The 27,011-nt window shown below is 39.3% G+C and overlaps 1 protein-coding gene across 13 annotated transcripts in view; it reads right to left on the bottom strand.

Moving 5' to 3' along the window:
* The window catches only part of DISC1 (DISC1 scaffold protein), a 383,371-nt gene that overhangs the window by 46,162 nt on the left and 310,198 nt on the right, over positions 1-27,011 (bottom strand). For 10 of the 13 annotated variants that reach the window (XR_012158151.1, XR_012158148.1, XR_012158149.1 and 7 more), the window contains one exon: positions 19,743-19,803. Coding sequence is in view for 7 of the 13 variants with exons in the window: in XM_073338073.2 (XP_073194174.1) it covers positions 19,743-19,803 (61 nt within the window). In the remaining 6 variants the exon portion in view is untranslated. Of the gene's footprint in view, positions 1-13,782; positions 13,966-16,193; positions 16,356-18,787; positions 18,856-19,742; positions 19,804-27,011 lie in introns of those variants that run through there. The other 3 variants (XR_012158152.1, XM_073338078.1, XM_073338077.1) reach the window with 3 other exon arrangements.

Below are 27,011 nucleotides of genomic sequence, written 5' to 3'. Positions count from 1 at the left end.
CGGCGTGGCTTAACCTATGTCCTGTTGTTAATAAGCTTGCTTTATTTTAATCTAAACCAACTAAATGCTGTGATTTAATTCAAGTAACTGTTAACTCCAGTTAATGTGGCAAGCTGCTGAGTACTGTCTCTTTAAAGGAGCAAACAAACCTTATTTCTCTGAGTAGTCCAAGGGAGGGCTGGACACTTCAGGGCAGATGATTCTGGGGATGTCCTGGACCAGAAGTAGGGGGCATCTTGCCAGGTGTAACCAAAGCTGGGGAAACCAGGGTGGGGCTGCTCTGTTATGGCACACAGACACTCAGGATAACGCATGCTTGTCTGCTGGCTGTTGGTGTCTGGGCTGTGAGTCACAGCAACAGAGCATTTAAGGCACCCGGGGGTATAGGCAGGTGGTGACAACCTCTTACTGGTCTGGATGGCATCCCAAAACGGGAGAACCAGATTCTGTTGTCAGTGACATTAGACTTGTGGAATTCCATTGAAATGACTGAGGGCAGGATTTGGCACATTGCAGTTACATATTCAAAGAAGATCAAAGAAGAAAGAAAAGACACCAATTAGTGCATCCTCTTTGGCTAGGGTCCTGCCGACCAGTGTGCACCCTAGCTAGCTCTTCCTGCTGACAGTGGCACACCTACTAGCCAGCTAGGTGCCTGTGCATACTCTTGAACTGGCAAATTATATTCCCACAGGTCAACACATTAACCAACAGATGCTCTCAAATACTACAGAAAGATCTTGACCTGTTCCCTACAGCTGCTTCCCCCCTTTTACACAGGCTAATCACATGGTAGGATGTAATTTGAACCCAAAGAGAGATAATGGGAAACTGCAACTCCAACATGAGACTGCTCACTTGCAAAGTTCCACAAGGATCAATTCTCTCTCTGGTCCTTCTCAATAGCTACATGCATCCACTAGATGAAGTGGCAAGACAACAAGGATTCAGCAAGACAACAAGACAATATGCAGATGACAACACAGCTTCACCTATCCTCCACCACATATGACCATACCACTACTACCAAGGACGCCCAGTGTCTGGATGAAATCGGTTCTTAGATGAACAAGGTGGCTAACGCTGAACCAGAGCAAGACAGAGGTGATGCTGGTGAGCAGAGGAAAGCACTCTGAAGTGTAAGTAGGCACAGTATAGTCTACTTTGGTTTAGGGTACATAGCCACAATTGGTTGATTCAATCCATAGTTTAGGAGTGCTCCTAGATTCCTCGCTGTTACTAAGCTCCCACATAACAGCATTTTCAAATAACAATTTCTGTCATCTCCAGCTTGTTAGAAGATGGCCCATCTCTGGCTGATGACCTGGCCTTAATTATACATAGCTCTGTTAATTATACATAGCTCTGTTGCCTCCCATCTGGACTATTATGGGTATTTCTTTTCACTTTAGTTAATAGTGTTGAAGTTCTTGCAGGAACTGGCTAAGTTTTAAATGGGCCAACTGCTCCCCTTTACATGCTGTGTACCTCTGAGATGTGGAGCTGATTTGGGGCTTTGAGAATATGAAATCCAGTAACAGGAATACAGGAAATTTTCATCTGTAGTCACTGTTAGCATGCAAATTCTTTCTATGTTCATACATAAATTCACAAACTGTAGGTATAGACTAATAAGATAGTAGCCAGCTGCTCCTTTAAAAGGAAACTTGTCACTAAAATCTCTCACTATTTGTCTTGGACAAATCAAGAAAGAGGGTTCACAAAATGGATTCTCATGACTGGCAATCGGTTAATGGAGAATATAAATTGGTGTCCTTGGATTTAAGTTTCTTCATGGAATTCATACAATTCAAGTAGATAGAAGGAGATAAGGAAAGAGGAAAGTAAGCAAGGGAGAGGGATAATGCAAGGAAAATCATACTCCATCAGTCTCCACATATGGAAATCGCTGTATTGCAAAGGCAGCACAATAAAAGAGAATTGCTTATTCTCAGGTAAGCTAAGAGGATGCATCAGGAGAAAGGCTACAATGATACTAATGGACTGCCACTAAATTGTTGAACTGTATCATTACTGGTGCAGTTGTCAAGAATCAGAGCAAGGCAATCCGAGAACAGCACACAGATTGAAATGGAGAGATATGGGGCATCTAAGGAAGGATGGGAACATAATAAACAGCGACTAACAATTTAGAGGGATTGTGAACTTTTAGGACTTTTTCTTTTTAAAGAATGCTGATATTTGCTGTTGCTTGAGGTAGAATCCTATCACCTCTGACTGATTTTGACATTCTAGGTATAAAATGACTTGAAGGGAAGAAGAAAAGCATGAAGAAAATACATTTCATTTCATGAATAAGAACAAAATCCCATTCCCAGTAACCTTGGCGTTAGCGATGCCCCACTATAAGTCTGTCTTAAGAGATGAACAATCAAAGAGAAAAGATAAGATAATTTAGTTCAGAAACCTGGATAAAATCCCAGCCCAGATGAATTCTGAATTAATATGGACAGAGAGCTAGTAAGGGTTGAATTACTGTATTTTACTGTTTCAGAAGTTTTAAGGGACATTGGCAAGGACGACAAGCCCAATTTTGACCTACTTTTTTTCCTCTTTGTATCTGTACAAAAATCTTGTCGTATTGCCACGAATTTTTTAAGGTATAGATGTTTTCCTGCCATAAACAAATGCCTTAAAGCTCTTTTATTCCTTAAAAAAAAAATCAGTATCGGCAGCCCAACATTCATGAACTGGAACAATGGAAAAAAATCAAAGGCACAATAAATATGTGGAGTCTGCAATGTTAGGGTCTTTCTTCACTTTTTTCTGTTTTATGTAGTAGCTAAATATTCATAACAAAATGTTCCTCGCATAACGCAAACCATAGCAATATTGGTTTAATATCAGATATTAAACTCTCTAGTGTCTGAAGTATAAAAATAAAAGGTATTAGTCTGTCTCCCATCCTGGATAACTGTCAGCCTGAAGGTCCTGCCTCCTCCCTTGCCCTGATGTCACTATTACACTGAAAACTCCCCTATCCCAGGCACAAACAGTCTGAAGATTTCCCCCCACCATTTATACAGTTTTCCCCCCAGCCACAGCAACCGTTCTCTTCACCAGAGGAGCTCTAAAGCATCCTCACCACCACAGGGGTATCTGAGTAGGGGTTACATCACTGCGATCATTTCCCCTTCCTGTCGTGGGCATTCATGGGGTAAAATCAAGTGTAAAAGTATAATTAGGCAGGCCAAAATAGAATTTAAAAAGCAACTAACAAAAGACTAACAGCAAAAAGAATTTTAAGTACTTCAGAAGCAGGAACCCTCCTAAAACAATCAGTGAGGCCACTGTGCTGTAGCTCACGAAAGCTCATGCTCAAATAAATTGGTTAGTCTCTAAGGTGCCACAAGTCCTCCTTTTCTTTTTGCGAAAACAGACTAACACGGCTGTTCCTCTGAAACCAGTGAGGCCACTGACGATCAAGATGCTAAATGATAACTCCAGGAAGACAAGGCCATTGGAGAGAAGCTAACTGAATTATTTGATTGGTCTTCACTACAGAGGATGTGACGGAGTTCCCAAAACCTGAGCCAGTCTTTTTAGATGACAAAATCTGAGAAACCATCCGAGATTGACGGTGAGTAGAGGAGGTTTTGAAACAAATTGATAAATAAAACAGTAAAAAGTCACCAGGACCATATGGTTTTCACTCAACAGTTCAAAGGAACTCAAATATGAAATTGGAGAACTATTGACTGTTGTATGTAACCTCAGGCTTAAAACAGCCTCTGTATCAGATGACTGGCAGGTAGCTAATGTAATGCCAATTTTTATAAAAGGCTCCAGAGGCGATCTTGGCAATAACAAGCCAGTAAGCCTAACTTCAGTACCACGTAAATTGGTTGAAACTATAAAGAACAGAATGATCTGACACATAGGTAAACATTATATATTGGGGAAGAGTCAACACGGCTTTTGTAAAGAGAAATCATGCCTCACACTCTATTAGAATTCTCGGCGGGAGTCAAGAAGCATGTGGAAAAAGGTGATATAGTGTACTTGGACTTTCAGAAAATCTTTGACAAAGCCTCATCAAAGGCTCTTAAGCAAGGTAATCAGTCATGGGATATGAGGGAAGATCCTCTCATGGATCAGTAACTAGTTAATAGATAGGAAACTAAGGGTAGGAATACATGGTCAGTTTTCAAAATGCAGAGAGGTAGAAAATGCCCCCCCCCAAGGATCTGTACTAGGACCAGTGCTGTTCAGCATATTCATATGTGATTTGAAAAAGAAGGTGAACAGAGATGTGGCAAAATTTGCTGATGACACACTATTACCCAAGAAAGTTATGTCCAAAGCTGACTGCAAAGTGTTACAAAGGAATCCGACTAAACTGGGTGAGAGGGCAACAAAATGGTAGATGAAATTCAGTGCTGATAAGTGCAAAGTAATGTAATGTACATTGGAAGACATAATCCCAACTATACACACAGAATGATAGGGTTTAAATTAGCTCATAGACTTTAAGGTCAGATGGGACCATCATGATCATCTAGTCTGACCTCCTGCATATGCAGGCCACAAAACCTCACCTACACACTTCTGTAATAGAACCCTAACCTCTGGCTAAGTTCCTGAAGGCCTCAAATCATGATTTAAAGACTTCGAGTTACAAAGAGTCCACCATTTATACTAGTTTAAACCTGCAAGTGACCTGTGCCCCATGCTGCAGAGGAAGGCAAAAAACCTGCAGGGTCTCTGCCAATCTGACCCGGGGGAAAATTCCTTCCCAACCCTAAATATGGCAATCAGTTAGACCTTGAGAATGTGGGCAAGACTAACTAGCCAGACACCTGGGAAAGAATTCTCTGTAGTAACCTGGAGTCCTCCGCATCTAGTGTTCCACCAGTCATTAGAGATATCTTATGCTAGCAGTCACAGATTGGCTACATGCTTTGTAGGTAGTCTCATCATACCATAAACTTGTCAAGCTCAGTCTTGAAGCCAGTTTGGTTCCCCGCCCCGCCGTCTGTGCTTCTTGGAAGGCTGTTCCAGAACATCATTCCTCCGATTGTTAGAAATCTTCATCTAATTTCAAGTCTAAACTTGTAGATGGCCAATTTATATCTATTTGTTCTTGTAAACACATTGGTGCTTAACTTAAAGTAACTTCTCTCCTTTCAATAGCCAAGAGAAACTGGAACATGTTTGAATTGCAGCCCTGGGCTTGAAGGGGTCCCCTTGATTCAAGTTTATTAAAACCCAGGAAATTTGTACTGCTCTGGTACAACCCAGGATGTTCATTAAAGTTATCCCACGCTGCACTAAACAAGGTGGATTGGTTTAAATCAAAGCTTTTTAAATCACTGGTTTTAATCATGATTTAAAATCAGCAAGCAGGAAATCTTGATTTAAATAATTGATTTTAATCTTGTTTTGCATTGTATTTTTTAGTTATTTTCCTAAAGATGAATTCTCATTGACTGATAATTTAAATATCTTGATTTGCAACTATACACTATAGCTATACACACTTATATTAGCAATTAAAGTTTAACTCACATTTATTCAGATTCTTAATTTTTTATATTTTATATGTTAGAAAATTCTGAATAATGTATTTCTTATTTACTGGATGATTGTTTTTGTCTAGCTGTATGTGGATAGAATTTAAATCTCAATAAAAAGTGAACAGAAACAGCATTTCAATGTTTTGATTAGTTAAATAAAACTACCTTAAAAGTACTGGATATATTTTAAACAGTTTATCAAAACGTGTTTTGCATATTAAGCAAACTGAATTATTAAACCAAGTAAGAAAAACCTGTAGTTAGTGAACTGACTTGATTGTCTCTTGGTCACCATGTCCTTCATGATTTTTGAACTAGTAAATCTCATTCTCTCACACCTGTTTTTTATTCAGAGATTGGAAGAGAAAATCATTCCTGCTTTTTCAACTCCTAATTGGTTTCTTAACTTTGAATGAACTAATAATTGAGCTGAACTAGTAGAATACACTGAAATAAATATTTTCTCTGAATCTGCAGAAGAGGTTACTGATGTCAAAAGCTGATTTAGCATTTCAATAAATCCCAGTTCCAGGTTGCTAAGCCAGTGACTACCACCAGTCCATTGGTTTGACCTTTTATTAGAGCTTGGCAGAAAACACATAATGCTTAGTACGTACTACTTTTTTTATTAATTATATTCATTGTAATAGATGATAGTAAAGTTTAGGCCTTAGCATAGGTTGCCATAATTTCAAATTTAATTATAAATAAGTTTGCTTTTAAAAATAATCCTGCATTTAATTTTTTTATTTCAATTACTAATATTATTATTATTATTATTATTTAAATCATCAATTTTTTCCACCCTGGCCCTCAGGGTAGTTAAGTAATGAAGGTGAGACCAGGCTTTCTGTGAAGTAAGCCTATTCTTATATGCATCTATATTTTCCCTTCAGTGATGTGCACAGAGGAGAAAATATAACAAAATGAAAACATGTAAAGATGCAAGGGAGAAAATCTAAACCAGAAAATGGAGACGAAAGGAAGAAGTGGATACAGAAGACAAGCAGAAACACAAGGAGGAAAGAAAGAAAAATAACCAAATAGAAGAAAGAGAAGAAGGAGAAAGCCCTATATCCAGAAGAACTAAACTGAGGCTGAAATCAAATTGCTGGAGATAAAGGTAGGAAAATAGGGTAGGGAGAGAAGTTTTCAAAACAGAAAAAAAGAAGGAAAGAATGACTCATATTTAAGTGGGCTCACATTTGTTTTTACAACACTTAGTTTTCAAAGTTGATTTAAAGAGCAGGTGATGCCTCCTCGATTAGGCCAAGCAAATACAGCAAAAATTATTCAAGAATATTCTTGTGAATAAAACCTACCAATTCGCTTTGTCACTATTCATAACCCCCTTTTTCATAAACATTTGGATGAGAGAGCTTTTATTCACAAGAATGTTTATGGAAACAAAAAATGTCATGAACATTCGCAGGAATAAATATTCCAAAGAATGCTCACACAGGAAGTACTTTATTGGCCATTTGGAATGATTCATACAATAGGTTAGTTGAACAGTTATAAAAGTTTGTAAATAATTTGTGAACAGGAAAGGGAAAACAACTCTGCAAATATATCCTAAATTGCTACAATTTTTTCCTCCTAAAGAAATCCATATGAAAACAAGATTTTTATTTATGAGTTCATATGCTCTTGCTGCTGTTTACCTACTTGAAATGATAATCCTTCAATTCATGACTTCATAACCTTTTCCACAGCAAACAATTGTAATGTCACAAACAGAGGATTCTATTTCAGGTTAGAAATGAACATCATGAGAAGATGAGCCCGTAAGAAAAAAAATCCTATTTTCATGACACCATCTCACACAAGATGAAGATAGAACAAAGCAACAAAAATAAAGAAAATATGTAATACAAAAAAAGCAGAATTGATTCTCCATAGAATGGCTTTCAGTCTTCTCAGTGTGGCTTTAGCAGCACTTCAAGGCTTTTTAGATCAGTATTTTAGGAGCCAACTGGTTTTGTTCTTTTTTTGGAGCTCATCAGCTGCAGATAACTGTCTAAACAACGTTTTAATCAGAGAACTTTTAAATCACAGTAAAATATTTCTGTATCAGAATGCTTTCAGATGCCACTAAAAGGTGTCCTATCCATATCATAAACCTATTTTGTAAGTTATGTATGATATTCACTTTCTATGACAGCAATTGCCACTAGTATACTAGATTTTCAGTATAAAAGATAGTTATATGGGGCTTAACCCTGCAAAGCTTAGTTACAGAAGTTAACATAGTTATTGACACTAGTGGTCCCACTGAAGTCAGTGGCTCTCTTCAGGTGGGTAGGGACTACTCAGACAAGTAATAGTTTACAGCTTTTGGCCCCTGCTGTGAGGTTTTTTTGTTTTTACTTTTATATGCTCTATTCTGTACTCAAAAACGGTAATATAGATGTGAAAAGCGGAGAAAGCATAACTAAGGCCCTATCTGAATCGCAGCACGATTGTCAAATAATTGCAGCTGAATTTCAGACAAGACATGAAAAATCATGGAAAAGTAATAAGGAACCTATATTAATTGCAGTCATTTGGAAAAGCCAGTGAAGACCTATTTGATTAAGAAAAATTTGCTATAATAATATAAACACTCAAGTATTATGTTATGCCTGCTATTTTTTTTTATAACCAGACATTGTGCTGCAACTATATTAGTCATTAATGCACGAAACTGATAGTCCAAGCCCCAGTCACTGTCAATTTGGATAAATGGGTTTCTACTGTACTAATGGGGAAAAGGTGTGTGGTGCACACCTGAAAATGTATGCAAAATTGTGGACTGTTCAAAATAAGCTAATTAAAATAAAAATTGTGGTGGAAACCTAATATTGTGGGATCCACAATTTCCACAATATCGCAAATTAAGTGGGGCCTTAAGCATTACATATCTCCCACTTACAATGCATACAAAAAAGAGCTCTGTGCATGCACAAGCATATCCAGGTCTTTCGAGTTTGTTCCTGAGCTCTAAGATCACCAATGCTATGAAACAGCAGTATTATTAACATGCTAATCTCATTATGCTACTTTCAGAATTCTCAAATCCAGCTCTGGTACAGGATACCTATCTGAATTGCAGCAAGTTTTATTAAGGCCATGCTATATGGCATATACAATGACAGAATATGTACAATGGTGTAATAATTTTAATACTGTTTTGAGATATTTTAAATTTTCAGAATATTATGGAATGCAATGTGGTTGTAATTAATCATAACTAGTCCCTGAGCAGCAGGATGCTTACTGAATACAGAGGGAGTGTCTCAAGGGGCTTATCCCACTGAAGATGAGAATTTCAGATAAATTAAAAACACCATATTCTAGGAAATCATCAGCTTCGTTTCCAGAGTACATATCATTTACCCCACATCCCCATGCATATTTTTCTGATAGCTCTAGGTAACTATATGTCCCCTATTACTAGAGTAAATGAGCATCTTCTATTCCCCCTATAGCATACAGATCCCATGGCTCTCTGTAACATTCTTGCAAAAAGGGTGATTTTATAATTAAAATCTTTACTTGGTCTAATGATTGGTGAAAAGGGTGATCCTTACATGGTGTGAAACATTTAGGGGACACTGGTAAGATACAAATCATATCCAATAACAATGGGTCATATTGTTACCTCCACTTCTATGTACAGAGATGAAAGGTGTTCAGAATACTGGGCAACAGTGACTGGAAAACACATGAAGTTGGGAGAGGAGCCATGGTAACATCATTCCCCCAAAAAGAAAAGGAGTACTTGTGGCACCTTAGAGACTAACCAATTTATTTGAGCATAAGCTTTCGTGAGCTACAGCTCACTTCATCGGATGCATACTGTGGAAAGTGTAGAAGATCTTTTATACACACAAAGCATGAAAAAAATACCTCCCCCCACCCCACTCTCCTGCTGGCAATAGCTTATCTAAAGTGATCATTCTCCTTACAATGTGTATGATAATCAAGTTGGGCCATTTCCAGCACAAATCCAGGTTTTCTGGATGTGTGAGTGACCCAACACTCTCACAAATCTTGGGAGACAGGCCAGTCCTTGCCTACAGACAGCCCCCCAACCTGAAGCAAATACTCACCAGCAACCACGTACCACACAACAGAACCACTAACCCAGGAACCTATCCTTGCAACAAAGCCCATTGCCAACTGTGCCCACATATCTATTCAGGGGACACCATCACAGGGCCTAATAACATCAGCCACACTATCAGAGGCTCGTTCACCTGCACATCCACCAATGTGATATATGCCATCATGTGCCAGCAATGCCCCTCCGCCATGTACATTGGTCAAACTGGACAGTCTCTACGTAAAAGAATAAATGGACACAAATCAGATGTCAAGAATTATAACATTCATAAACCAGTTGGAGAACACTTCAATCTCTCTGGTCACGCGATTACAGAGATGAAAGTTGCGATATTACAACAGAAAAACTTCAAATCCAGACTCCAGCGAGAGACTGTTGAATTGGAATTCATTTGCAAATTGGATACAATTAACTTAGGCTTGAATAGAGACTGGGAGAGGCTAAGTCATTATGCAAGGTAACCTATTTCCCCTTGTTTTTTCCTACCCCCCCCCCCCCAGACGTTCTTGTTAAACCCTGGATTTGTGCTGGAAATGGCCCACCTTGATCATCATACACATTGTAAGGAGAGTGATCACTTTAGATAAGTTATTACCAGCAGGAGAGTGGGGTGGGGGGAGGTATTTTTTCATGCTTTGTGTGTATAAAAAGATCTTCTACACTTTCCACAGTATGCATCCGATGAAGTGAGCTGTAGCTCATGAAAGCTTATGCTCAAATAAATTGGTTAGTCTCTAAGGTGCCACAAGTACTCCTTTTCTTTTTGCGAATACAGACTAACACGGCTGTTACTCTGAAACCTATCATTCCCCCAGGCTCCATGTGTTATGTGGATAAGGCTGGACAGGGTGGGTGAGGAGCCTGGGGAAGGTCACTCTACATGGCATCATCCCATGGCAGACTCTCACCATGCTGTAAGTTTTAAAATTCCCTCAGAGGGGAAAGTAAAGTTCAAGGAGTGGTTTGGTGGGAGCAGGAGGACATAACACAGAGGGGCTGGTCTTCTGTATGGATACCATGGCTTAACCCTCTGAGGATAGCCTAGGAACCTTGCAATTTCCCTGCACTTTCTGGATATCCATAATTCAGAGAAACAAACCCCTCTGCCCAATATTTGGTTAGGAAAATTCTTCTCCTTAAACCACATGATATATTGGAAACTCAGTGAGGGGAATTTATATTTTCCTGCTCTTGTCATGGATTTTTCTACAGGAGAGTCCAATCCAGTCCGTTGTAACAGATGGAGACAAACACCTTAACTCCCATTCAAGTCAATAGGAGTTACTGGATGTGAAATCATTCAGTGGTATAAGCCCCTTGAGACACTCCCTCTGTGTTCAGTAAGCATCCTGCTGCTCAGGGACTAGTTATGATTAATTACAACCACATTGCAATCAGGAAGGCTAAATCACACCTGGAGTTACAGCTAGCGAGAGATGTTAAGAGTAACAAGAAGGGTTTCTTCAGGTATGTTGGCAACAAGAAGAAAGCCAAGGAAAGTGTGGGCCCCTTACTGAATGAGGGAGGCAACCTAGTGACAGAGGATGTGGAAAAAGCTAACGTACTCAATGCTTTTTTTGCCTCTGTCTTCACGAACAAGGTCAGCTCCCAGACTACTGCACTGGGCAGCACAGCATGGGGAGGAGGTGGCCAGCCCTCTGTGAAGAAAGAAGTGGTTCGGGACTATTTAGAAAAGCTGAACGTGCACAAGTCCATGGGGCCGGATGCGTTGCATCCCAGAGTGCTAAAGGAATTGGCGGATGTGATTGCAGAGCCACTGGCCATTATCTTTGAAAACTCATGGCGATCAGGGGAAGTCCCGGAAGACTGGAAAAAGGCTAATGTAGTGCCAATCTTTAAAAAAGGGAAGAAGAAGGATCCTGGGAACTACAGGCCAGTCAGCCTCACCTCAGTCCCCGGAAAAATCATGGAGCATGTCCTCAAGGAATCAATTCTGAAGCACTTAGAGGAGAGGAAAGTGATCAGGAACAGTCAGCATGGATTCACCAAGGGAAAGTCATGCCTGACTAATCTAATTGCCTTCTATGATGAGATAACTGGTTCTGTGGATGAAGGGAAAGCAGTGGACGTGTTAGTCCTTGATTTTAGCAAAGCTTTTGACACGTTCTCCCACAGTATTCTTGTCAGCAAGTTAAAGAAGTATGGGCTGGATGGATGCATTACAAGGTGGGTAGAAAGTTGGCTAGATTGTCGGGCTCAATGGGTAGTGATCAATGGCTCCATGTCTAGTTGGCAGCCGGTATCAAGTGGATGCCCCAAGGGTCAGTCTTGGGTCCGGTTTTGTTCAATACCTTCATAAATGATCTGGAGGATGGATTGCAACCTCAGCAAGTTTGTGGATGACACTAAACTGGGAGGAGTGGTAGATAAGCTGGAGGGTAGGGATAGGATACAGAGGGACCTAGACAAATTGGAGGATTGGGCCAAAAGAAATCTGATGAGGTTCAACAAGGACAAGTGCAGAGTCCTGCACTTAGGACGGAAGAATCCAATGCACCGCTATAGACTAGGGATCGAATGGCTAGGTAGCAGTTCTGCAGAGAAGGACCTAGGGGTGACAGTGGACGAGAAGCTGGATATGAGTCAACAGTATGCCCTTGTTGCCAAGAAGGCCAATGGCATTTTGGGGTGTATAAGTAGGGGCATTGCCAGCAGATCGAGGGACGTGATCGTTCCCCTCTATTCGACATTGGTGAGGCCTCATCTGGAGTACTGTGTCCAGTTTTGGACCCCACACTACAAGAAGGATGTGGAAAAATTGGAAAGAGTACAGCAAAGGGCAACAAAAATGATTATGGGTCTGTAACACATGACTTATGAGGAGAGGCTGAGGGAACTGGAATTGTTTAGTCTACGGAAGAGAAGAATGAGGGGGGATTTGATAGCTGCTTTCAACTACCTGAAAGGTGGATCCAAAGAGGATGGAGCTAGACTATTCTCAGTGATAGCAGATGACAGGACAAGGAGTAATGGTCTCAAGTTGCAGTGGGGTAGGTTTAGGTTGGATATTAGGAAAAACTTTTTCACTAGGAGGGTGGTGAAACACTGGAATGCGTTACCTAGGGAGGTGGTGGAATCCCCTTCCTTAGAAGTTTTTAAGGTCAGGCTTGACAAAGCCCTGGCTGGGATGATTTAGTTGGGGATTGGTCCTGCTCTGGGCAGGGGGTTGGACTAGATGACCTCCAGAGGTCCCTTCCAACTCTGATATTCTATGATGCTCAGCACTTTTTAAATTCAGGCCACTTATTTGTGTGTCTAAATATGGTCTTAATGACCTATCTTTAGGCACCTAGGTGTGAAAATCTTAGCCATATTTACCCATTTATGCAAGTGTGAATTTTTATATTTTTATTTATTCAGCTTGCATAGTGAAAGTAGACTAGTCAGCTTCTACTCAGCGTCACTTTCTGGTTTTCATGCATTAGCAGAAAGCCAGGATAATTTTCTGTTTCCAACATTATAAGGAACAATTTTAAATCCCTCAAACAGTTTCAATAAATTATAGTCATGAAAACACACTAATTTATATTTGATTTTGTAAATTCCCTTAAACACTCATCAAAATTAGAGTTGAGGCCTATAACCATTCCAGTGTTCTTCTTTATTTCAGCAAGCCTAACACTGCACTGCTGTCCCCCCTGTATTGATCATGTACATTATGTAAAAATGACTAAGCGCTGATAGTCTGAACAGCTAGGCTACAGCCAAATTTGTTCTGAACTAGTCAAATTCAGGTCTTGAGGTGCAGAATTGGTCTCCACCCTCCACTTTTCTTGGCGTTGAGGAAGTACCAGGAATAAAATCCTTTCTCTTCAAAGTTTGGTGGAACAGGTCCAGTGTCCCCTAGGGTTAGAAGGGATTGTACCTCCTGTCTTAGGAGACCTTTGTGAGAAGAATCACTGAAAAGGGACAGGGAGGGAGGGTAAACATCTTGAAGTACAACTAATCACTTGCAGATATATACAATCAGGTGAAACATGCTGTGTGTTAGACTGTTGCTCTTTTAATAAATATGAGTGCAAGTTATCCTAAAAATACTCACTGTTCATGCTCCATTAAGCAAGCAGCTACACAAATGAGCACAGCCTTGCACCAAAGTAAGACTGCTATCATTACCTGTACTGTGTCCAGGAGTTGACAAAAGCCACTATAAAGATCAAATGAACACTGCTGAATGCAGTGGCGGATTTAGAGTTAGCGCAGCTTCATTTTTGAGGCCCCCCCTAGAAATCCAGCCAAGAAAAAGAACATTCTGTCTTATCGCCCCCATTTTTCATTCTTTTTTTCTTCATCCACCTCCTATATTATAAATAATAGGAAATAAATGAAAATAAAGTGAGGTACTTTGATTGTTTTTGTAATCTAACTTTTTTTCCATAGACCACTTGAAAATTGCTGAGGGTCTCAAGGGAGCATTTAATGATCTTTGCAAATGTTCTTTGTACCATTAGCTAAATATTGTAAAGTGCTTTGGATAAGAGCGCTTTATGAAAAAACCTTAATAACCTTTCCTTGGTCCACCTGAATGGAGTTTTCGGAGCACAGTTTGAGAACTTCTGGTCTAGATGAAAGCTTGTATTTGCATTATGCTAACTTGAAAAATGTGTAAAAATAAAAAGCATAGATGACGCATGAATGGAAAAAATAGAAGTTAACTTCCTCTAAGAAACTTATTCAATCTGAAAAAAAAATATTTATTTAGATAATTTTGTAAAGAAAAAGTGTAGGAAAAAAAGCTAAGTCATCGCAAGTAATATTTTGTAAAAAGGCACTTTCCATTGTCAATATTGCCGAACTTGTCAAATGTTCCTAACTCATCATATTTCACAAATAAATTTTAATTCGTTTCAATACAGAAAAAGAATGCTCAGCAGAAACATTTGTGACAGGTACTGTTAAAAATATTTTCAGAATGGTTTCCACATTTGGAAAGATTGCCTGCAAACCATCACATACAAGTCTATACAAATTAACTGCTAATCTTGAAGCACAGACCTCATAATTTTCAATAAAATGAATGAAATGTTTCACTTCATCTTCAAAAAGATGTGTGTCTGTGTCCTCTAGGTAGAATTCACTAAATTTCTTACTGGCTTTTAGCATTTTCGTCCATACTTCTATCAAAAAACATGCAAAATAAATCAGTTTTCTTTAGAGATTCACCTCTACTCTGCAATTGCACAATTATTGAGTCACAAACAACACGGACGGTCTCAACGGTGATCACAGAATCATAGAAGATTAGGATTGGAAGAGACCTCAGGAGGTCATTTAGTCCAACCCCCTGCTCAAAGCAGGACCAACGCCAGAAAGGGCTTTGTCAAGCCGGTCCTTAAAAACCTTTAATGATAGAGATTCCACCACCTCCCTAGGTAACCCATTCCAGTGCTTCACCACCCTCCTCCTTCTCTTTCCCTTTTAAACTGATTTCATTGTCTCTCACTACATCGAATATTAACTTCCTGCTTTTTTTACGCTTCTTATCAGATATATCGGAGGAACCTATATTTTCTGTTAATGTTAGTGCCTCTGCTTCCATGGAGCTATAGTCATTTCAAACTTCCATAACAAAACTTTTCACTGAGGCTAACAATTGTGCAGTATTCAATAAATTTGTATCGATCTTTTGCAACGATTTGCTGATGGCATTAATTCTTTGAAGTAAACGGTTCAACAAAAGAGTAAAACCAGCAATATCATACTTTTCAAACTTTTCTGCTAAGGATTTTGCTTCCGTTTTTGCATGTTTTTTTTTTTCAGAATTTGATGTGGCAATGTCTAATAAGGTTTTCTTTATATCATCCTAGTTCATTTTCAAAGCCAAAACAGCATCTGAACGAGCAGACCACCTGATATCACAAATTCTTTTGACTGTCGAATGTTTTTCATTTGCCTGCTCCAAGCATGATTGTAGCATACTCCACCAATGTGTGGAAACTGAAAAAAAGGCATACACGTTTTGAACAACGTGAAAAACGTGTGTAGCTCCCTCACAAGATGTGGCTGCAGTGTTGCAGATTAAATTTAAGGAATGGCTGGAACATGGTATGAATAAAGCAGAGGGGCTTCCATTGTTCAGTCTTTCTGTAGACCTGAATATTTTCCTGCCATATTTGTGGTGTTATCAAAGCTCTGCCCATGACAATTTTTGATATCCAACCCTAAGTTTGCAATGATTTCCAAAACAGATGTCTCTAGACATTCAAAAGTGTGGGACTTTAGCTGGCCAAAACAAAGAAATTGCTCTACAACTTCACAATTGCCGGTCACATATCTTAAAATTAATGTTAATTGGTCTACATGACTCACATCTGGTGTTGAATCGACTATTATGGAATAATACTTGGCATTCTTTACTTCATCAGTGGATTGGTTTCTGAGCCTCTTTGCCATTATAATGATGAATTCATTGTAGGTTTGGTGTTTTTAAAAGTTGGTCTTCCCTGAGCCACAATACTGAATTTTTCAAATGGTCTTTGAGAAAATCATCAAATTCACTAAAATATTCAAGGCAGGTTAAAAAATTACCTTTTCTATTTGACAGTGATGACTCATCATGTCCTCTTAGAGGTAGTCCCAAAGAAGACAGTAGTTTGACTGTGGCAACATGTCTCAGCACTTTCCTCCAATAAGAACGCTCCGTTTCAAAGTGAGCCAATAAACAATCAATTCTTCCAGATAATTTACACCTTTGAGCAAATTTACACATAGCATTAATATGAGCTTTGGAAGTTTCATGATCAGCAATATGTTGCACCACTTCTCCAATTAGAGTGCCCATCAACGAATGTTTGTTTTCCTTTACTATGGTCAGGGAAAAATTTGCAAACATAACAGTACACTGCCTTAGTGGCTTCAGAAAAAAATCAACCAAATTCTCATTTCTGTCATCATTTTTCTTCATCCTCAGAAAATGTGACTCATAAAGACCTCTAAATTGCTTTCCTCTTGCAACCTCATACTTTTTTCTCAAATTTTCCATATTACCTACATTTTTCGGTTTATTTACTAAGAAATATTCTATCATATCCAGTGAAATAGTTTTTGGCCATAATGCAATGTCTTCAGGGTAGGTTTCTTCCCTTACTTTGACAAAATTGCCAATATTTTGTACTTCCATTGTCACTTCAGAGTCCATTTGTTCAACTTTTGCAGTCATTGTGGTATCCCCACAACTCAGTAAGTGAAGAGAAATTCAGATGTTTCCTCATCCATACTTTTTGATGAACGTCCACTATTCAATACTTCAAGCTTTTTAAAATAAGATGACAAACTGTCTTTTTGCTTCACTTTGTCTTCTTGCCTTGCCTTAAATTTTTTGCATTTTTGACTGCCAGACTCAAGTATCGCTTCATTATTGCTAAAAAAAACCTGACCTTGATTTTAGGCAGATTAAAAATGTCTGAAAGAGCAGGGACATAGACACGGGTGGGCCGTGGACCACCCAATTAGGTTTAACACAGTTAATCCCGCATTTTTACCAGGCTCCGTAAAAAATCAGATGCCTTAGTTACCATAAATCCAACTTATGCAGGGCTCAGAGAGCCTTAGAAACTTTCCGAAAAGACCTAAAATATTTTTGTATACCTAAATATATCCTGATTTGAGAGAGATGATATCCCATCCACGTTTAGAAGTCGGTGCTGTTACCATTGAAAAGCTAGGAATCTCCTCTTTCCAATGAATAAAGCTCCCATTTCTAGCCCGGCAGTTCCTTGAGATATGAGATTTTTAGAACTGTGACATTTATATGTACAGAAAAGCTACCACTAGTGCAGGACTGACTCTTGCCCATCTTAGGATTTGGACAGAAGTAGTTTGGGTTTGTTTTATTAAAGGGGAGAGGTGCAGGGGAGAGATTCCACATTTGGGAGAACCTGTTTTTCTGACAGATTAATTTTTTTTAAATGGTAGGCTTTTGAAGATGCTCAGGTGTCTGCAATGTTATACTAAGTCCCAGGGAGATGGACAGTGAGCAGAGGGCTGGTGTAATGGTCAAAGATGTATGACAAATGAACTGATATGACTGCAGGAACGTACTTGTAGAACTTCAACTACATGTATTTAGCTTTCAGTAAAATCTGATGACAGTAACCTCTAACTAATAACACATTAAGACCTACAGCGTAGTTTCAATAGAAAACCCAGATTGAAGCAGACATAGCAAAGTCTATGTAGTACTAAGGAATGCAACCTATCAATACAATTCCAACATGTTGCATTACAACACACTATATTGCTGAAGTCTGTTAGAACCAGTTTGAAATGTTCACCCCTTGTTGATAAAGAAATGACTTGACAGCATGGGCTTCCAATATATAGTATAGTGCCATAGCAGGGTTTAACTTTCAATCCTTTCCCAGAAATGACACACTTCACCAAAATAGGATGAATACCAGCACGATGGCATAGCTAAGTAGAGCACAAATTTCACCGTCAGAAATATGAGTACTGGGAGAAGGGGGGTGGGAGGGAAAGACACATGCCACAAACTCTTTCAAAACCCATTAACAGCACACAGCATATACAAAACACACCGAAAAAATTCCTAGGATTAGAACAACATTAATGCAGAAAAAGAAAGTTTTGAGTTGATAAGACAACCCAACAACCCAAATGCAATATTTAATTTCTTTAAAGCAATTGAATATTTAATTACAAAGCTAACAGCACAATTGTCTGCCCACAACCACAAAACTCCCTCAGAAGAAAATGCAAATGACATTTCTTTGACTTTCCCTGTGTTTAACTGTTAAAGAGAAGATGATTTTTTTTGTTGGGGGATCTGTTGTGTTGCTATCAACCTATGAAACCCAGAAACATCACTGTGTTGCTACACCATATTCTTTCAGAATTTGTATTCTTGATGAAAATTTAAACAAAGAAGATTTTCCACTATGGTTTTGATTTAGTGCTAAATATGAAACCTTTAACCTACTAAATATTTAGTATTCAAAAGCACATATGAACAGGTCTAAAAACTTGGAGTCTTCCCTTAGCCATTATGGTAAATACTGCATAGGTAGAAGTACCATTCTCAATTCCAGTCCAGCAGTACAAAGGAGATTTTTACACAAATCAATAATACATACTGTAGCCAGACTTTAAAAAATGTAAATACCTCTTTCAAACAAAGTCCGTTCTAACAGATGGTCCCATTACAACAGCAACACAGCACCTGGTGATAAGCTTTGGAAAGGCAAGGCAAACCTTGAGGGAGGCACAAGAGTTCTTCACATAGCAAGAGGATTAAATATTAATCCTTGCAGTAGTTTAAAAAGTATGTATTTGGAGTAGGGTTATATACTTAAAACAGCTATATTGCTGTCTTGGTTTCTATTAGTTTGTGGGGGCTAGAGAGGACAGAAAGATTTCAGTATATTTTTCAGAACTATTCAAAATTAAGTAAATCATTGCTTAATACATAAGAGCACAGAGTTGATGGGAGAAATCGTCTGGCCCAGCTAATCTGTGCTTTTGTGTACAACTGCTGGGGGGCCAAGTGGTTTTAAATCAATGCTGTACTCCCCAAAACCCAGAACTGTTAGATACTGGGATGGGCTACAACATAAAATAGAACTGCCTGTGGTCATTCTAATAGCTTGCGCTGAGGCGATGCAGTGATATCCTGACCATGCCCCCTTCTGTCTCGTCACACCCACTATGTCAGAGGTAGGCTGACGTGGTAGATGACCTGTCTATGCCCCTGAAGAATACCCTTACACCAGGGGAATCAACTAACTGCATATGCGGCTCTATATGGCCACTTTACACTGGCAGACTAGTGCAAAGCAGCTGCAGCAGGGCCATGAATCTGGCCCATAATGTAGAAACTTATGGTACTTCCAAGTCTTTGTAGATTTTTTTTTAAATAAGATTTTGTTACAATTCTCAGAATGATGGGATGAAAGATTAATAACAAAAAGTCCCTTTGAAATATTCCTTTCTAAACTCTGATTTTTGCTATTTTTTTAAAAAATACATTCCAAAGTGTTTGTCAACACTCTAAAGCAACATTTACATTTATAAAGTAATATTTTAGATTTTTTTAAAGGTTTCCACCATGCCATCCTTACCTATGCAGCTTATCCTCCAGCATCTCCATGAATTTCACAGCATTTTCCTTCACATTTGTCTCTGCAAAATAAAAGTCAAAGTTAGGGAGTGCTGTAGCTATTTAATTTTAACTTGTCTACTCTTATTATTTACTAAGGAATCAAGATGAAGAGGTAAAATACATAGATTTATTAGTGAAAAATTTCTCTTGATTTTTTAACTTCTTTTACGTCCCATCCCTTACACACTATATTATACACGTATCAATTTGAAGGTGAATTCTACTAGTTTTTTCATATTAAAATTAGAATCTGAATGTTTACCCTTACCTTAAAGTCTAAAGCACATATTAAATTAATGTGTTTAATTTATTAGTATTGGTAAATTCTGACCTCAGCTGTGTAATGCAGATGGTGGGGAGAGAAGAAAGAGGGCACAGGTAGATTCTTCTCATCACGTAAAACAATTGGGCTAGATCCTCCCATTACCACAGGAGACTCCTGCCAGACGCGGGTCCCACCTACTGTGCAAGTCGATGCTCGAGATCCCTTTAAAACTTAATTAAATATATGGGACTAAACTGAAGCTGTCCCAAGCTACCAAACAATGTTAATGGAAATTAAATTGTTCCCGATCCACACAATGTTCTCAGCTCCAGTATACACTAGGACCTGGACATTACCAAATGTGTGTGAGGATATACATATGTCCACCTATATCCTAGTGACTTCAAATCTGAAGAGTTTGCTGCATGTCCTTATTGCACATGAAGGAAGGAATATTTTTAGGCTTCATTTCAATGAATGTTATGCAAATTTATAATGAACTGCACTAAAAATGTCCTTTTTTGAATATTCATATGCCCCAACCTGGACAAGATGCGAAAGAGATATAAAATCCTTTCTTGAAGGACAGAAGCATCCAGTGGATCAACATTTCCATACGGTGGCAAAGACAGTTCTTCATTTTTGTCTCTAAGCAAAGTTACTGTCTCTAGGTCAGATGGGAATATTTAACTTCTTAAACTGATAATGTAAACTATATCAATTCTTGATAGACTATTCCTCCAAATACGCTACAGGGTTGTACACTTTGTTGCTTCTGTAGGCCAAGCTGATTGCACACACCAGGGGCTCCTGGCATCCCTTCATTTTCCCAACAATTTGTAACCTGTTAAATTTATTTATTTTCTTTCTGTCTCAGAGAGAAGTCACGGGGGGGGGGGGAGGCAACATTTTAAGTCCATTGGAAGGACGGACAGAGCTGAAAGATGGTGGGTGTTGTTAGGCTGGAAGGTGTTAACAGCTGCCATCAAACAAGTTCTGTAATTTACAGACAATTACAGACATATGTAAAGATGATGGGTGTGGTAACCAGATATCAGGAGCTGTGTTGTACCCCCACCCCATTTTTTCCTTCCAGTTTTCCAGTTCCCTGAAAATCAATACAGTTCTGCCCACTGATACCTAGAAGATTCCCTGAATTTTGGGAATTGATTAGATGTGGTGTTCAAAAGTTATCAGGTTACAACTAGGGTGACCAGACAGCAAGTGTAAAAAATTGGGATGGGGGGTAATAGATGCCTATAGAAGAAAAAGCCCCCCAAAATCAGGACCGTCCCTATAAAATCGGGACATCTGGTCACCCTAGTTACAACCAAACAGGCAGACAAGCAGATAAATTCCATAAAGTTGAGTGAAAGGTCTCACTTGGCTCAGCCAACCAGATATGATTGTTTCTATAGATGATACTCTTGCAAAGCCTCACATTGCTCTCCTTGGCACTGTCAATTCAAATTTCCCTTCAAGAGGTGCTATACAACGCAACAACATGCTATGATCCAGAAGGATCAAGAAAGGCTACATGTAAAAAACTGCATCTGTTTATATTTACAGTTCTGCATCTCTGTCAGCAAAGTGCGAGGGAACGTTATACAAATAGATAATATAAAGGGTTGCAATGGTGATGGAGGCCAATGCACAGTTTCTCTACCTCATAACAAAGAGAATTTTAGATCAAAACTTGTTAGAATAGGCAACACTGTACTATACTATAAAGCTTGTAAAAAGCATCTAGTTTTTTAAATACTTCTAATTCCTATTTTTCCTGAAAGGTCTATCTGCGAAGCCCAAGAGACCTTGGAAGACTGTAAGCCTTCCTTTAATCACATACCACAGTTTTAGCTAAAAGAAAACCTCATTTTTCAAACTATTTTTATCTGTCAGTTACAAATGTTTTGACGTACGGTTTGACATGTACTTTGAGAAAGAACTGCTTTAATGTGTATGGCTGCAATGCTCTTCGTTCAGTTACCATTGCTTTCATACCCTTGAACACGAAATATTACAACTTATTCCCCGATATAAATGTCAAAAGATATTAATTTTTGGAGAAGTATGAGAAAGGGTGGAGAATCTGTTTCACGCTTACTTTATTTCTAACTAATATAGTGACTTCCTCTCTTACTTTGAAGATAAACCCTACTTCCAACTTCTCCTGCTGTGCCTGTCATATTTTAATTGGACATGATCTGATACAGTAATTTTCGCTTTCACAGTTCAGGCCTGCCCCTACCTGTTATTTTACAATGCCCTTGAAACACACAGCTTAATAAATCAGCATTATTCAATGACAAAAAGTAACATACAAGAGAACATCACTAGTCCAAAGTAGGCCAGTTAAATGCTAACACTCTTTTGAAAATATCCTCACATCACTATACCACATACACTCCTGCCAAATGTTTTAACTAAATTAAGAAGAATGCAAACTTTCTGTGGCTCTCACCTCTCACAGCAGACTAGTGTTGCCTCCTTGCTTTCTTGTGCATGTAACTGAAAGAGTTGTGACCTGGAGAGTTATTTTTTTTAAAAAAACTACTTAAAAATTTTATTTGTGCTACTTTCCTGATAATGAATTTCAAAAAGCACCAGGGCAAGTACATGAATATTTCAGACTGTTGGACCATCCATTAGAAATACAAGACAAGCAGCAGATTTCTAGATTTTGTTTTAATTTAATAAAAACCAGTCATCACCATTTAGTGCAAGAATACTCAAGCCAAAATCTATGCATGAGTCTCTTAAATGTAGTTCAGAAAGTACTTAATGATGGCAGAGAAAATAATTTATGAGACCGTGTACTGCATGAACATGTAAAATGTTTTATTTTTAAATTAAAGCAAACAGGGCCTATTTTTCAACCAATGCTCCGGGGATTGATGTGCTTCACTGTTATTGCCAATTAAGGGGACAAATAGTGTAAATCTTCATAGAAGAATAGACCTCAGTGTATTTGCTGAGACCAGAAACAGGATTTTCCCATAGAATCTTAATCTGGAGAAAAATGATTCAGCATGATTTGTGTCATTACACGAAGTAAAACTAGTTCCCCTTGTTTATTTCCCCTCCTACTGTTCTTGTAAAGTGCTGGAAATGGCTTACCTTGATTATCACTACAAAAGGTCCCCCCACACTCTCCTGCTGGTAATAGCTCACCTTTCCTGATCACTCTTGTTACAGTCTGTATGGTAACACCCATTGTTTCATGTTCTCTGTGTATATAAAATCTCCCCACTATATTTTCCACGGTATGCATCCGATGAAGTGAGCTGTAGCTCACGAAAGCTCATGCTCTAATAAATGTGTTAGTCTCTAAGGTGCCACAAGTCCTCCTTTTCATTTTTGTTGTGTCATTACTATATCACAGTTTCTTCTTCCTCCTGGGGCCTGATAGCCTGAGTCCAGTCTTACAAACAATCAGGGTCAGGCACAGCTGATTCTCAATGGTATACTGCCGTTCTCCTTTCCAACCACCATACAACATCTTCCAGTAAAATAAAGGAAACCTTAATTTTGGCACAGTTAGGAATAATCCATATTCTAGATCTAGGATTGATATAGTACTGGAGTTTGGAGGTAAGGACAGAATGTGAAGAGCCTTGCTTGCACTATGTGGTGCAAGCCCATACAATTAGTCTCTCCCTTTCATAAGCATTACATTCCTTCCCAAGGGTTTTTTGGGCCAACTGAAACAAAACTCCCACTGACTTTACTGAGAATTTTGTTTGGCAAAGGTATGAGGGTAAAATTCAGTTCTCAGTTATACTGGGGCGAATCTGAAGTAAATGCATTTATTTCAATGGACCTACCTGGATGAAACAGAGAACAGAATTACGTGTTAAGTAAGCACAGCAGGATTTGGCTTTTAAAATGTAAAAAGGAATTTTTAAAAAACGAAGCAGCACACGATTAGCAGATTTGATCTTCTCTATTATAGTGGAAGGTCTGCTGAATGAAATGTGTGAAGTCATATTCTGAAAACTGTGGCAAAGCTTCAGTGTATTTGAAGGTTAACTTGAAAAGCCAGTCAAACTTCAAGAGACTACATTTCAACTCCTCAAACCATATGTCAAGCTGATTTATAAAGCCACAATAACAGTAGCAAGATTTTGGATTGCAAAGCAGCAAGGAATTTTTCACCCCATGGACACAGGAGGGAAAATCCAAAAGATTATGCTCTGTGGGAAGAAGCACTGAGTCTAACCAGTGCATTTCTATGGGAAGCATTAGTAGAAGGCAAACCCCCTATGGAAAAGGCAAGAATTAAGAAAGGAAAATGGTGAATTATACAGGAGAAAGAAAATATTCCAGAAAGGCTGTCTTTTTTTCCAGGCTTAAAGGTTATTTTCCAGTAACAATAATAAGAGTTAAAAAGAAAACAAACAGATGTTTGGAAGGGCTTTAAATCCTCAGGTTTTAAGGTATAAATCAATCTTACTTGATGGGATTTAAAAAGAAACTTCAACTTGGGACAGATTATTTCAAAATTTCATAGTGCAGGTTTTCTTCCTCTGAAGCATCTTGCACTGGCCACTGTTGGGGATAGGACACTGCCTTAGATGGACCACAGCTTTGAACCAGTATGGCTCCTCCTTTTTTTGGAAATGATAGTTAAGGGATCTAGACTGAGAAATCTCCACCACCATATAATCTTTCCTGTACTCTCAAATTAACCATTTTACACCTCAGAACCAACCTTAACTTTCCCCTCTAAAAACTATGCAAAAATATGTTAAAAAGTCAAAATAACATATTACTAGGAAATAAATGGATTTTCTGGAACTGGTTAACTAGCTCATTCCCCCATTACATTTATAGGGACTACTGGTTGTCTTGTTCCTCCCTAAATCCACAGGAAACTTCTTCAGGAAAGTGGAATTTTTTACTTCGCTCTAGCTCACCTGTCCATTCAGCAGCAGGACCAGGAAATACCTCTCTGGGGCTGTGGTTTCCATGGCTGTTAGCCTTTACCATATTCTGAATTTGTCACATATCAGAATGCATCATAGTAAGAGATTTCACTGAGTGCCTTCTCCAACATCTCAGACACAGAACATTATGAAGCTCTGTTAAAGTGGAAGCTGCAGAACTGGAGAAGCATTTCCTGCTTTTGTTGCTGCTGAATGGAAGTGGGGCAGGGAAGAGGAGCACAAGCAGCTCATCCTCCTTAAGATGTTTCCTATGGATTTAGGTTGAACACAGCAAGCCTATCAACACTCCCAGTATAAGAGAGCGAGACACCCCTGAACATACAGAAAGGCAGAAGGTAAAATCTAACCATCCTCTGAACACAGTGTGTGTGGGGAGGGCAGTACCCCAATGGGGTCCTCTCAGAAGATACCTAAGGGATCTTGTGCCTGCTCAGTTGGAAGGAGGGGCATGGGTTCCTCTGGGCTAAAAAAGGGTAAAAAGTGTTCTCTAAGCATTTGGTGGTAAGTCAGTCTCTTGCTCTCTCTCCAGGCTCCCTATCTGGCAGCAAGCTGGCCCATCTTCAAGTTTTGGTGACGTTTGAAGTTTTGAGCTTCCACTGAAACCTACAACCAGGCAAGTTTGCCTGGTTTTGATGTGAAAAGTTTGCACAGACCTCTATACTACAAAATGCTGATTCACCCCCAGAGCAGGTCCAACCTGTCCACTGAATGAAACAGGGGTTCTGTGGGAAAAAAACAGCATGCAATCATGTGGTTCAAGACTGTCATAATGCATACAAACAAGGATGACAAATTAAGGTTGCAAAGGAAGCCTTAATTCTTGTATTTCCTAATTTTTGAGTGCTTGACCTTGCAACCTTAACATCCTTTTACTGTAGTTATTGGTGTATAATTTCTCAAAAATTATATTGTATGGTATCCTATTGACACCCACATGGATCATCAACATGGTTGGAACCTTTTGACCCACGACACAGACCTCTTCCATTTGAGCTAATGGGATACCTGATAGAGCATTAGCAGGTTATTATTCTCTTTGTGGCCCAACACTAGAGAGGGATGGGACATACACTTTGTCAGTGGGTTTCACAGATATTTGCTGACAGCAGAGGAATTGTGAGACTCAGGAATCTTGAGTTCTACTGAAGACTCTGGAAGGGTGTGTGCGTTAGTGGGTACAGACCCTTCTGCCCATTCCCCCAACGCTTGTTCTTGTCCTGGTCATGTCTCTTCCGCACCGGTGGCTCCTCATCCCAGTCCCATTCTCCTAACCTAGCCAGTCTCACTCTCCATTCCTCAGGTGTCTCATGCCATCCCCAGTCTCCTCATCCAGCTAGTCTCAATTCTTCCTTCCCCAAGTTCCTTACCTGATTTGTCTCCCCTACACCTTCATCCTGCCCCACTTGTTCACAGTTCCAGTCTCCTTGTCCAGCCAGTTCCAGTCTCCCTCTGCCAAGCTCCTCTTCCAGCCCCTACCCCACCTACTGGCTCCTAGTCCCCCCACCATTTCCCTCCCCAGCTCCCAGTTCTAGTCTCCTTACCCAATTAGTCCTAGTCTTCCCCTGCTATCCCAATGCCCAGTCCCAGTTTCCCTCCCCACTCCCCCCTGCCAGCCTCCAGTTCCAGTCTTTCCACCCCTCAGATTCCTTGTCCCAGTGTACTCCCTTAACTACCCTTCCTGCCCCATGGGTTGGGATCTTATAGAATCATAGAATATCAGGGTTGGAAGGGACCTCAGGAGGTCATCTAGTCCAACCCCCTGCTCAAAGCAGGACCAATCCCCAATTAAATCATCCCAGCCAGGGCTTTGTCAAGCCTGACCTTAAAAACTTCTAAGGAAGGAGATTCTACCACCTCCCTAGGTAATGCATTCCAGTGTTTCACCACCCTCCTAGTGAAAAAGTTTTCCCTAATATCAACCTAAACCTTCCCCGCTGCAACTTGAGACCATTACTCCTTGTCCTGTCCTCTTCTACCACTGAGAATAGTCTAGAACCATCCTCTCTGGAACCACCTC

Source organism: Lepidochelys kempii, chromosome 3 (assembly GCF_965140285.1).
Source record: "Lepidochelys kempii isolate rLepKem1 chromosome 3, rLepKem1.hap1, whole genome shotgun sequence".
NCBI lineage: Eukaryota > Metazoa > Chordata > Testudines > Cheloniidae > Lepidochelys > Lepidochelys kempii.
The sequence above is the reverse complement of the archived record's forward strand: the minus strand, read 5'-3'. Positions and strand labels throughout refer to the sequence as shown.